General features: G+C 45.2%; 1 protein-coding gene across 1 annotated transcript in view; it reads right to left on the bottom strand.

The window, feature by feature from the left end:
- LOC102442587 (protein SSX9-like) overlaps positions 1-13,404 on the bottom strand; it is a 24,064-nt gene extending 10,660 nt beyond the window's left edge. The window contains exons 1-2 of the mRNA XM_014462965.1: positions 13,336-13,404; positions 12,767-12,881 (exon numbers count right to left, since the gene is read on the bottom strand). Coding sequence (XP_014318451.1) covers positions 12,767-12,881; positions 13,336-13,404 — 184 coding nt within the window. The remainder of the gene's footprint in view (positions 1-12,766; positions 12,882-13,335) is intronic.
- Positions 13,405-14,004: the final 600 nt, after the last annotated feature.

The raw sequence follows: 14,004 nt of genomic DNA, 5'->3' as shown, positions 1-14,004 counted from the left end.
TAGACCACCAACTTACACCATACACAAAAATAACTCAAAATGGATAAAGGTCTTAAATGTAAGACGAGAAACCATAAAAATACTGGAGGAATCCACAGGCAGCAAAATCTCAGACATATGCCGAAGCAATTTCTTCACTGATACAGCTCCTAAGGCAATGGAAACTAAACAGAAAATAAACAAATGGGACTACATCAAAGTAAAAAGCTTCTGCACAGCAAAAGAAACCATCAAAAAGAAACAACAAGAAGGCCCACTGCATGGGAGAACATATTTGCCAATGTTATCATCAATAAGGGCTTTATCTCCAACATTTACAGGGAACTCATGCAGCTTAACAAAAGGTAGAACAACACGACCATCAAAAAATGGGCAACAGACCTAAATAGTTACTTTTTGAAAGAAAACAGAAGGAAGGCCAAGAGACATATGAAAACATGCTCAAAGTCACTAATCATCAGAGAGATGCAAATCAAAACGACAGTGTGATACCATCTCATACCTGTCAGACTGGCTATCATCAACAAATCAATGAATGACAAGTGCTGGAGAGGATGCAGAGAAAAAAGGAACCCTCGTGCACTGCTGGTGGGAATGCAGACGGGTGCAGCCACTGTGGAGAACAGTATGGAGTTTCCTCAAAAAACTAAAAATGGAACTCCCATTTGACCCCGTGATCCCACTTCTAGGAATATATCCCAAGAAACCAGAAACACCAATCAGAAAGGATATGTGCACCCCTATGTTCATAGCAGCACAATTCACCATAGCTAAGATCTGAAAACAGCCTAAGTGCCCATCAGCAGATGAATGGATTAGAAAACTGTGGTCCACACCGGATGGAATACTACGCTGCTGTAAAAAAGAAGGAATTCTTACCATTTGCAACAGCATGGACGGACCTGGAGAGCAAATGCTAAGTGAAATAAGCCAGTCAGAGAAAGATAAATACCACAGGCTCTCACTCATTTGTGGAATATGAAGACCATCATAAACCGATGAACAAAAGCAGAACCAGAGCCATAGAAGCCCAATCAGACCCTCCAACCACAGAGGGAAGGCCGGGGAGGGTGGGGAGCGGAGGGGAGGACGGGGTGAAGGAGCGAGCAGCACGGGCGGGCGCTGCAAAGCCGCCACGGGGATGTGAAGCACGGCACAGGGAACACGGGGAATCATGCTGTGGACACTGTGTGTGGGGCCGGGCGCGCTGGAAATATGGGGTCCCTGCACGGTGACCCGGACACCAGTGCAAAGAATACCGCGTGTGATGGTAATTTAAACACTTATAACGTTAGAACAAAGGAAGGCCAGGAAACAGCTGTGGCCGTATCGCTAGGAGGCAAGAAAGGAGCCCTGGTGGCGCGGCCCGGTGTCTGGTGAGGCCCGCGGGCGTGTGTCTAACGGGGTCGGTCTCTCAGGCTGCGGAGGTCCGGCTCCCGAGGGGAGCAGTTATGGCGGCTCACGGACGACGGCAGTTTCGGTTTCACCGCGGCCGGAAGGAACCTGCCGAAAGGCTTTACATGCCCCTCAGCCCCGGGACCGTGGGTATTACTGGGGGCACAGCAGGGACCGACCGCTGGGCCAGCGGCGGAGGCTCCCCGCGTTTCTCCGTGCCCCCCCCCCCCATTGTCCAGGGCCCACCCTGAGGGAGAAGGCAGCTCCGAGTGAGCGGTTGTGCGCTCGGGCCCTGAGGAGGACACGGCAGCTCAATGGCCGAGGACCTTGGCCTACCCTTACCGGTTGGGGAACCCGACCTGGCGCTCGGGGTCAGGATGAGGCAGTGGTCGCTGGGGCCGGAGAGGAGAGGTCAGTCAGGCCGGGCGATGGAGCCCGGAGCGTCTTTCAAGATGGCTGCAGACAACGACGAGGACTTTCCCGCCTGCAGGGTGGCCCGGCCCAGCGCAGCCGCAGTTGGCCACTCCAGGTTCCGTCAGTGGGCATGCTCAGATCTGTCTTTTAGCGGACCCTGAGTCTTACTCTCTGCTATGTGTAAGTTGATTTGCTTTTAATGAGATGTATTTAATTTTACTTTTGTAATAAAAATTTGAAATATGTGCTGTTTTAAAATACCTCACCCGAAGATATATTGATTGATTTTTTTTCATAGAGACAGGATGGGAAATAGAGAGGCCGATAGGAGAGAGGGGGAGAGGAAAACTTCAGTGTGAGGGAGAAACATCAAGCAGTGTCCGGCTGTGTCCGCTGGACCAGAGATCAGTCCTGCAACCGTTATGCATGTACAGAACAACCCTCCGACCAACTGAACCATTGGGCTAGTGCTGTTGTTTAGGTTTTTAAAAAATCTTTATGGTTAATAGTATTACAGATATTCTCCCCTTTCTCCCACTGTCCCCTCCACCCAGGTCCCGCCTCACTCCAGACCTTCACTTTCCTATTGTCTGTGTCCATAGGTCATGCATATAAGACCTTTGCTTAATCTCTCTCCGACCCCCACCACCCCATTGCCTCTGAGATTCATCAGTTACATGTTTCCATGCCTCTGGTTCTATTTGAGTCATCAGTTTATTTTGGTCATTAGATTTCTTTTTTATTTAATTTGGTTTTTAGATTCAATTGTTGATAGATACGTATTAATGCCATATTTGTTCATATTTCTCCTTCTCCTCCTCCTCCTCTTACTCCTCCTCCTCCTCCTCCTCCTCCTCCTTCTTCTAGAAAATCCTTCAACATTTCATGTTATACTGCTTTGTTGGTGATGAATTTTTTAGTTTTTTGTTGTCTGATAAGCTCTTTATCTGACCTTCAGTTCTTTGCTGGGTAGAGTAATCTTGTTTGTAGGAACTTGCTTTTCACCACTTTGAATATATCTTGCCACTCTCTTCTGACCTGCAAAGTTTCTCTTGAGAAATCAGCTGACAGTAGTATGAGTGCTTCCTTGTACATAACTAACTGCTTTTATCTTGCTGCTTTCAATATTCTTTGTCTTTAAGACTTGGCATTTTAATTATGATGTGTTTTGGTGTGAGCCTCTTTGTATTCCTCTTGTTTGTGACTCTCTGGACTTCCTGGACTTGAAGGTCTATTTTTTTCAACAAGTAGGGGTAGTTTTCTGTCACTATTGCTTCAAATAGGTTTTCAATATCTTGCTCTCTATCTTCTCTTGCTGGCACCCCCATAATGTGAATGTTGGTATGCATGAAGTTGTCCCAGAGGCTCCTTGCATTATCTTCATAATTTTGGATTTTTATTTCTTTTTGCTCTTCTGATTGTCTATTTTTTTGCATCCTCATATTCCAAATTGTTGATTTGATTCTCAGCATCCTGTACGTTACAGTTGATTCCCTGTAAATCATTCTTCATTTCAGCTAGTGTATGGTTAATATTTGACTGGTCCTTTTTAATGTCTTTGTAATTTTTACTAAGATCCTTGAAAGTCTCACTAAGTCCCTTGAAGCTCACTTTGAGCCCATTGAAGCACTCATTAAGATTCTTGAGCAACATTATAATTCATTATAGTTCTGTATCTAGTAGTTTACTTGCTTCCATTTCATTTATTTCTCTTTCTGAAGATTTCTTTTGTTCTTTCAGTTGTGACATGTTTTAATTTTTATTTTATTTTATTGATTTCAGAGAGGAAGGGAGAGGGACAGAGAGATAGAAAGATCAATGATGAGAGAGAATTATTCATTGGCTGCCTCCTGCACATCCCGTATTGGGGATTGAGTCTGCAATCAGGGCATGTGCCCTTGACCAGAATCGAACCTGGGATCCTTCAGTCCACAAGCCAATGCTCTATCCACTGAGCCAAATCAGTCAGGGCAATATAGCATTCCTAAAGACTGTCTTGTGTAGCTGGTGGTCTGGCAAGGAGGTGTAGGAGGATGCTAAACGTGCTGCTTTTCACAAGGACATATGATATATTCCTTCATTGAGAGCAATTACACCTGAAATGTAATGTTGTGCACTAGAACAGCTTATGTAAAACAAGCATGTGAGAGACCACATAGAGAAGTCTGTGAAACCTGGAGAGCTCTCTGGGATCATGGGTGCTTACAAGGGCCATTGGTTATGGACAGTGGTGGAGGGAGCTCTGTCACCTGTAAGGCTGCTGCACTGCTTCCAGGTCATCCTGCCGCAGGTCATTCTCTTGGGATCTAGTCACTGTATAATCACGTGAACTAAGTAACCACCAGAGCCTGCTTCAGACACACACAACTGGAACCACAATGTGCCATGTTGGGCCCCCACACTGGGCAGCCAGACCTGCAACTCCCTCCAGCAGGACCAACAAGGTTCTGTGAAGCCTGAACATTGCACTGTCCAGCCTGAAGGCCACCGATTCCACAGACAATCTTTACCTGCCAGGAGACCCAGGCCTGAGAAAGCATCATGAGGCCTCCTTGCACCTTCTCTACAGGAATGAGAACAGGGAGTCACCTGGTAGACACACACAGGGACCATCAAGAAGGGCTTTCCAAGCTGCAAGTTGTAACTCATAAACAGGCCAATAGAACGTTGTATGTTACCTGACCAGAATTTCATGTTTTTAATGAATTACAATGGAATAACACAGTGCATTGCAGAACAGAATAGAAAATACCAGGCTGTGTTGCATGTGCAAAGGGTCAGAATGGTTTTGTGGAGGACTTGGCTTAGAGTCACTGCAAACTGTGTTGTGTATTGTGGTTCTTAGTGAAGAAAGCTCAGAAGGCCCCTTTTGTGATGCATGCACTGCTCTCTCTCACACATCCCTGCATTTCCCAATTCTCTGCTAGGAATAGGGATTAGCTGTAAACCCAGTCTAAAAACAATTGAAACACAAACGAATCAGACAAGAGGGTATAAACAGTCATTTAGGACCTCATCAGAAGAGCATGTGCATCCACATGGGGCATCATACTTTGCAGGGGAGAAGGCTAATTGGGGGTGGGCTCGGAACCATGTCCAGTCTGGTTTCTGGGTTTGGGAAAAACCGTACTCTCCTGACATCTCATAATCAGGATCTGTCTCATGGACAGCATTATCTACTCTGGAAGGTACGAAAAAACATTTACGCTGCTGACTGCAATGTGATTTGAAGTCTTTTTTTCTTGCGTATCTTCTTGCTGTTCACTCAGTTGGTGTGTACCATCTTTCAAGGGGGGAAGAAAAATGAAATCTTTCAGGATCTATTCTGGGGATTCTCTTCTCTTTTCACATGGACAATCATGTACTCAAACTGCATTAGCAGAATATTGAATTTGAGGATTGCAGTGCTATATTAGGGTAAAAGAGAATTTGTTTCTGCTGAGGCAGAGGTGGAGCAGCATCCTCACTGACCCAGGTAGGACTCCCCTCTCACTGCTGAACCAGTTCTCGGGAACCTCAGCCCTGGATATATTGACCCCTCACACCGTCCTCCCTGACACCCTCTCCTTTCAATGGCTGTGACAGCACACACTGGGTCCTTTGGTCTCCCTTGCCTGTATGCCAGGCGTTCTCCCACGCACCCTGTGCATCTGTGTCCTCCCCTGCACACACTGTAACCAGAACACTGCCTCTCCCTCTCAGTAAGCTGTGCTCTGGAGGTTCTCAGACTTGAAAAAATGATTCCGTATCTTCTCCCCTGAGTTCTGGGACAGAGTCCAGAGCAACTCTGTCTCATCCCACACTCTCCACAATAGACTTTCCCAGCCCCTAAGCCTGAGATCTGACTGAGTTAGTAAAAGCAAGGGTTTCAACAGGTAAAATCTGGAAATATATCCCAGTAAAATGTCAAGCTCCTGTGGACGACATTTTTTTCTTATTCCTTGATGTCTCCTCAGCACCTGGGACAGCATTCAGTTCTCTGTAATGGGCCTGTACGTGTTTGTTGAATGAATGAAACCTGTGAAGTAGCAACTCCACTTCTTCCTTTTGAAAAAATCCCCACCCGAGGATATTTTTCTATTGATTTTTACAGAGAATGGAAGAAAGAGAAAAAAGACAGAAATATCGATGTTAGGGAAACACATCCATTGGTTGCCTCCTGCAGACGCCCCAACCAGGGCCTGGGCCAGGGAGAAGGCTGCAACCAGGGTACATGCCCATGGGAGAATCGAACCCAGGAACCTTTGGTCTGCAGGCCGATGCTCTATTCACTTAGCTGAACTGGCTAGTGTAGTAACTCCACTTCTAAGTCTCTGTACAAATAAACTACTCACACATGTGCACAGGGTTTGTGCATAGAAGGAGAGGAGCAACCAACTGAGAAAAAACTTCTGTTTATTAACTGACAGTGACTGATGTAGGGTAAATGAATAATGGGGGCTCGCAACACAGAGCAACTGCTCAACAGGGAAGAGAATAAGAGATCTGACACAGTTTTCACTACTATAAACTGCCCAGGACACTTGGTAGAGAAGAGCAATTAGAAGATACTCATAGTCAAAGCGTTAGGGCGTGTGTACAAATGTGGAGAAGAGCATCTGGAATCCAACCCCTGGAATGCCTTACCAGTCACATCTGGGGAGAGGGAGGGTACCTGACAGTGCTTGCGTGCATTAGGAACAGGTGTTACTACGCTCTATAAAACTAACATCTAACAAAACATATTAACATATTAACATATTAACATAAGAACATATTAACCTAGTGCTGAGCTTTTCACTACTGTAAACTCTTTCTTTTAGTTGCTGTACTGCTGATGGCCAGTAGTTCACAGTCGTGCCCATGTTCATGAAGGGCCACCAGGTTCTGCTTCTTTTCATGGGCACTTGTCACATCCCTGAGGTGGAGACAAGGAGAGAGAAAGGAAATAAGTGGCAGTGAGCGCCCATTGCCTGATCCGTTAATACCTAACCCCTCATCCTGACCTGCAGGACCCTGAGCACTCAGATTCTTCCCCACCTCATGCTGTGCATGCATCTCCCACTGCTCGTCAAAGCGAATCTTCTGCTCATGCCACAGGGACTCTCACCTGTTGTGTAAGTTCTTAGCTAGAGGAAGCTGAGGCCTATAGTTCAGGAGCTGACCAGGGGGTGGAGCCCAGGGCATGCTGGGTAGAGAGATCCCTGGCTACACAGAGCAGGGAGTAGAAAGAGGGAGGGAAGCCTCGTCATTTAGTCTCAGTGCTGCTTCCCAAGGGTCTAGGCAAAGGAATGATTTTGGGAAGGAATGACAAGGTGGGACTATGAGAACAGTGTGTTTTGCAGTGGTGTGGGCTGGAAGGAAAGGGCACTTACATAGTCAGTCATCTCCCTCGGAGTCACTGATCTCTTTGTACTTAACACAGGTCTTTCTTTCCCTCAGCCTGCCGACCCAGACATCAGTATTTCCTTTCCTGGATCCTGTGATACAGAGGCATTGGTTAATGTGGACGAAGCATTGTGGGCCTTATTTTGTCATATAAGAAGGTTTCTCCTCCCTCCCAATGGTCCAAGAGCCTTCTCCTTGGTCTGTTGTCCACATCCTCTAGCTCAGAGATATTGAGATGGTAGAAGTGAACCAGTACACAACAAATGCCAGGTTGAGTTTTAGCTCCTGGGCCCTCCAATGGGTTAGATTCCCAACCTCTGTACTTATCAGAACATTCATTTAGACCTTTCAGCATATACTGTCAAGGACATATGGTCTGTCAGACATTGAGCTGCGGGTGGTGGATACCACTTTGAGTAAGACACGTGCTCAGGTTACACAGGTAGAATTAACTGAGCGCCTTTCATGTTGTAAGTCATAGATTTCACTTAATGTGTTCAAACAATTAATGAGACTTGATTCTTTATTCCCATTTTATGAGATAAGAATCTGGAGTTGAGAGAATGGGACAACCAGCCCACGACAACACACATCTTATGCCGCTGACAAGTCAACCTGTGACTTTGGAAGTCCTGTTCTCAGGTCTCAGCTGGAGCTGAACAAGCTCCAAAGTCCAACCTGGACCCAGGCCTGTTCAGGACCCAGCTCCCTTGCCAGTGAGGCCAGAGGCGTTGTGCCCGCCCCCCTCCTTACCAGGCTTCTTCTTCCTCAGCTGACCAGAGGCCTTCCCTTTGCCTGAGGGGCAGAGCTTTTTCGGAGCTGGCTCTGAGTCTGGGGTTACTGGTGGTAGCTTCAGTTTATTTTGTTCCCTTGCTTCTTTCACGGGCACCATCTGTCTCATGTGAAGGTCACATACAAACACTATCAGAGGCATTTCTCTGGTGCTTTCAATGTATAAAGTGTCTTCACGTGCAGTATTTTAATGAACATTCTCTCTACAACTCTGGGGTAGTATATGACCGGTACCTCAATGGTGGGGAACCTGGGCAGTTAGAAGGAAATGGAATGGCCTAAATGAGGGTGTTTTGAGGACTAGAACACTTGGCTCCTTGCTATTTCCAGACTCATGTTCTGGCAAATAGCAGAAGTCTCCACGTAAGCGTGAGTGTGGTATAAAGAACATTTTCGGAACAACAGCATTGTAAAAATCCACGATGTCTATGAAAGCAATGAAGAGCTTCTAACCAATAAAGGTGACCATATATAAAAGAGTAGACACCTGCTGGGATAGTAAATGTAGTTTTCTCACAGAAAAGGAAACCATCAACATATACATATACATATTTGCCAATATGTATATCTGATAAGGGCTTAATTTCTAAAATATATAAAGAACTCATATAAGTTAACAAAGGAAGACAAACAATACAATTTAAAAATGAACCCAGCCAGCGTCGCTCAGTGGTTGAGTGTCGATCTATGAACCAGAAGGTCAAGGTTTGATTCCCAGTCAGGGCACATGCCCAGGTTGCGGGCTCAATCCCCAGTGTGGGGTGTGCAGGAGGCAGCCGATCAATGATTCTCTCTCATCATTGATGTTCTTATCTCTGTTTCCCTCTCCCTTCATCTCTGAAATCAATAAAATATATTTTTTAAAAAGGCCAAAGCACGTAAAGAGACACTTCTCCACAGAGGACATACAGATGGCCAGGAGACATATGAAAAAATGCTCAGTCACTAATCATAAGAGGGATGCAAATTAAAACGACAATGAGGTTTCACCTCACACTTGCCAGAATGGCTGCCATCAAAAACATCAACAAACAAGTGTTAGTGAGGATGTGGAGAAAAGGGAACCCTAGTACACTGCTGGTTGGAATGCAGACTGGTGCAGCCACTATGATAAACAGTATGGAGTTTCCTCAAAATTTAAAAATGGAACTGCCAGTGACCCCACTTCTAGGAATATACCCTAAGAATTCTGAAACTCCAATCAGAAAGAATGTATGCACCCCTCTGTTTATAGCAACATTATTTACAATAGCTAAGATCTGGTAACAGCCCAAGTGCCCATCAGTAGATGAGTGGATTAAAAAAAAATCAGTGGAACATTTAACAATGGAATATTATGCCGCTGAAAAAAAATAAGAATCTCTTACCCTTTGAGACTGCATTGAGAAACTTGAAAAGTATTATGCTAAGCGAAATAAATCAGTCAGAGAAAGACAAGTATCACATGATCTCCCTTATGTGAAATCTAATGAACAAAATAAATTGACTTACAAAATAGATCCAGAGACATGGAAGCATAGCACAGACTGAGGAATCCCAGCGGGAAGGGGGTAAGTAGTGATTAAAGGAGAAATTATATGCATGTATGTATAGCCTGTGGACATAGACAATAGTGCAGTGAAGGCCGAGGAAGGTGGTATTAAGGTGGAGGGGATCATTGAGGGGGGAGAAAGGTGGGACATCTGTAATTGTTTCTACAATAAAGGTAAAAATTTAAAAAGAGTTTGGGGGGGGGACAAAAAACTGCTTGAAAATGGTGTGGGGAGGTTAATATTGGCGGGGGGACTAAAGGAATGCTACACAGAAATGATGATACACAGACAAGAACGGTGTGCCAGATGTGACATACTGTCCAACCCTGGCACCATCATTTACTGGTATAATGGAATTAAGGAGGTGGTTCCCACATCAACTCTGCTGCTGTCAGGTGGTGTCATGACCATCAGCTTTCATGTACTTTTCATCAGGCTCCTTCCTTTAGGAAAGAGTGAATAAGAAATGTAAAACAAGGGAAGTGAAAGTGGTTTGTGTGGAATCAATGGAAAGGAATACTTTCTCTTGTGATCTTTCAATTCCCTTCTCAACTGTCTCCAGACTGGCAGCCCAACCCCTAGATCCCTTTACCATCTCAACTAGCTTCATCTGCAATTGTGGACTCAAGTATTCAATGCAAATTTAGGCACCTCTGAGGCTCTCTGGGCTGGGATTGAGGCTTCAGAGTTGCCTCAGGCCCAGATAAGGCCTGAAGGAGCTCATGGTAGTGAGGGACTCACAGTCTAAGGGGTTCCTCAGATATGGAGAGTGGCCCTGTGACAGCAAAGAGGGCCTGGTACTTTCTGTTGTGAGAGTGGATGTGTAAATGGAAGGATCAGCAGCAGGGGGGGGGGCGCGGGAGGAGGGAGCGGCAGTAGAAAAACCCCTATGAAGACAATGGAAACTTCATAAACATATGAAAACCTTTAGGAGCTTAGGAATGGGCTGGGGCTTTGGATTGTACTACTGTCACTGCCTCTGTGGTCTGTGGGAAATTATGAAGTATCTCTGCAAACCAGCCTCTTCATTATTATCATTATTATGTGCTATCATTGTTATTAATATCCACACAATTATTTTGTATATAATAGTAGTAACACTAGTGATAAATGGTTTCTTACGACTTAAGTAACTGAATCCATCTAAAGTGCTTAAAATAACATCCGGCATCACTATGAAGATGAAAGACATGCCGGCTGTCACACTATTCTACTCATACCATATTTACAGCCGTGTAGCGAGCAAGGACCTTCAGATTCGAGAGATACCTTCAGGTGTTTTCTTGGTTGGACGTGGGAAGCCTCCTCAGGACTTTCCTTCGTAAATAGGTGATAAAGCAGAGATGGTCTTCGTGGGTAAACGTTCCCCACATCCTGGGAGACTCCTGAAGTATCAGGGAAATCTGCAGCAGATGGCATCAATGCACTCACCATCAGGGGTTATTTTTGGAACTGGTTTCTGATGGTTATTACTATAGATTGTACATTTGTGCATAGGATTAATTCATAACATTCTCTCTGATGGTTTAAAAACTTGAACTAAACTCCACCACTGTCTCATCCTATTCCATGACATACATCTTACATATTCCCCCAAAGAATTAAATTGATTTGTTGGGAACTTGAACTGTCTCCACTTAACGATGCGTGGCAACTAGAATTCACTGTATACTCAAAATGGGTGAATTTTATAGTATGCCAATTATACCTGAATGAAGTCGTTCATTGTGTGATGACCCAGGTATGATTTAGCGCAGTGGTTCTGCAAGGCTTCCACTATAAAAAGCCTCCTCTAAGGTCAAAAACTGTGTACTGGATTTTCAGCCCCCTGACATTGATCTTGGGAGCTCGTGGAGGTGGGGGTCCTAGGTCTATTGGAAACAGTGTGAGCATTCTGACCCTGTCTTCTTGCAACTCGGCTGTCCACGCAGAAGAGCAAGTGAACATATCCACCTTCTTCACAGTGAGTAAACACACTGCTCACATAGGCCGAGCTTTTTTGAATTTGTGGCTTCTTTCACCCCCTGTGGCTTCTGCTTACTGACCACTAGGAAACCTTGGTGTGTGTGTGGCATTTGCTATCTCTAACACGCATTGCTATCTCTAACACTCTCCCAAATCAATATATAGAATCAGGTTCAGTTAGGAGTGAGAAGACCATTCTGTTTTGTAAAACTATATGTGAGTGTCATTACAAAGTATCTTAATCGGTTTTTTTGGTCTCTTAAGGTGTTTATCTTAAGCTATCCCAATGCTGTTCTAAAACTGACTTGGGATGTTTTTGTAGGATTTAGACTTTAATCAAAATTTTCTTAATTTTCCTGTGGCTCATAAGGGTGTTTGGCAAGAACATTAACTCTTTTAAATAAAGAAATGGTTCAAACTCCAGAAAACTACTGAGGACTTTGTGAGAAACATGTGCCCACCTCCCACTGTGTCCAGTCAGATCACAACACTAGTGCACATCCGCTTCACAGGGTTCAGAGATCCTTCATCCAAAACACAACACAGTTGACGGCATCCGTGCAGCCCTCACCGATCCCTGCTGTTCCTCCTTCTGCACTTCTTGACTCCTGAATTTGATGTTTTATTCACATTCAGGTTTTGATATAATTACCATTGACCTATTATCTATAAAAACATATTGTTCTTTTGCAAGTCTTAGGATTTTATACGAATCACCACTGAACTGACTGTACTTAACCTTCTGCATCCAACATTCTTTACTTGCCAGTGATCCGTTTAGGCAAGAAACCCCTGAGAATCTTTTCTGAGCTGCTGAACCCCGAATAAATCTGGAATAAATCTGGCTTCAGGGATAATTTCCAGGACTTTCCTGTCACTCACCATGACTCCCAGGATTCTGAGGTCCATGCTCAGGAGAGTTTGGGTTTGGATTAGTCGGAGGCATGAAATTTGGGCCGATGGGCATGAGACCTAGGAGAAGCAAAATAGTTGTTGCTTAAGAGACAACCTGAGAAGAGGGTGGATGCAGGGAGGCAGCAGGGACAGGAAAGGCCAGGAGGTGGAGGGATGCGAACAAGGGCCAGTGGGAGTGAAAAGTGCAGGTTCCAGGTCTGAGCATCTCTGTGGCCACTCCTGACCTTGAGCCCTGTTCAGGATCCAACAGAAAAGAAGGTTCTGAAGCTGCTCAGGGAATTCTCCCCGCACAAACGAAATGGGGTAAATTTAGTTGAACCGAAGAAGGAACCACGATATGTAAAGGGAAAGAGGGATGGTCTTGTGTTCCCAGGTCAGCCTGTTACCTAGAGCAGTCATAAAGTCGTATCTTTTCTTCATGTACACATAGCTTAATTCATCTGCATTTTCCAGTTTTGTCCACTCTTCCTCAGACACGCATTTGGGAACATCCTTGAACATCTAGGAAAAGAAAAAAATAATGAATCCCTGCAGCCGCTCAGGGAAAACATGTTTGCCCTTTGGCCTGCCCTCTTCTGCGCTGCAGAACCTGTGTTGGACCTGTACACTGGAGCTAACAGTTCCTCCTGGTTGATGTCACAGTGAACTGACAGAACAAGGGAAACATGGCTCAGCCTCTCCCCTGCTTGCAGCAGGTGCTTCATGCTGCTGGTGGGCTGTCCTCTCACCTTCCAGAATGGACCGTGAGTCACCAAGTGCAGCCAAGGTCACAGGCCTTGTTTCCTTCATGGATGCTAGGCAAGTTCTGAGTGACGGTGGGAAGCTCCTGAGACTCGGGATCTCGCCCACCCCACACCGTGCTCCCTGTGTCACTGCCTCTGACCTCATGATCTCAGAAATGTGGTCACCCTGTCCTGTGCCCCAGTCACTTCTTGAGACCCCCCAGGCTCCTCACCTCGCATGTCTCCTCTGAATCCTGGGAGCCCTCCATGGGGTTGTTATCCAAGGAGCTCTCTTTGTTCATGTCTCTGGGAATGCTGTGATCTTGAAGGGATACAAGTGAGTCTCTGAGGTCACCCAGCCAAAGGGCCTGTGGGAATGAAGCCCTGAAGCAGGGTCAAACTCAGTGTCACCAGGAATTAAGATTCTACTTTTGCTACAATGAGCTATCATCCCACTCCTGCCGGAGTGGCTACAATCACTAACACAACAAACAAGTGCTGGCGAGGTTGCAGAGAAAAGGGAACCCTACTGCATAGCTGGTGGGAATGCAGACTGGTGCAGCCTCTGTGGAAAACAGTGCAGTTTCCTCAAAAAAAAAAAAAAAGAAAAGAAAAGAAAAGAAAAAGAAACTGCCTGTTGACCTAACCATCCTACTTCTATGAATATATTGTAAGAATCTAGAAACACCAATCAGAAAGAACACATGCACACTAAGTTCATATCAGCGTCAGTTACAATAGCGAAGATCTGGAACCAGCCCAAGAGCCCATCAGTAGATTAGTGGATTAAAAAAAAGCTGCGGTACATTTACACACTAGAATACTTCATGTCTGAAAAACAGAAGGAACTCTTACCCTTTGCAACAGCATGGATGGACCAGGGGATTATTATGGTAAGCAAA

The sequence above is a fragment of the Myotis lucifugus genome, unplaced genomic scaffold (assembly GCF_000147115.1).
Source record: "Myotis lucifugus unplaced genomic scaffold, Myoluc2.0 scaffold_196, whole genome shotgun sequence".
Taxonomy (NCBI): domain Eukaryota; kingdom Metazoa; phylum Chordata; class Mammalia; order Chiroptera; family Vespertilionidae; genus Myotis; species Myotis lucifugus.
Note: the sequence above shows the minus strand (reverse complement) of the source record. Positions and strands in the feature narration are given on the sequence as shown.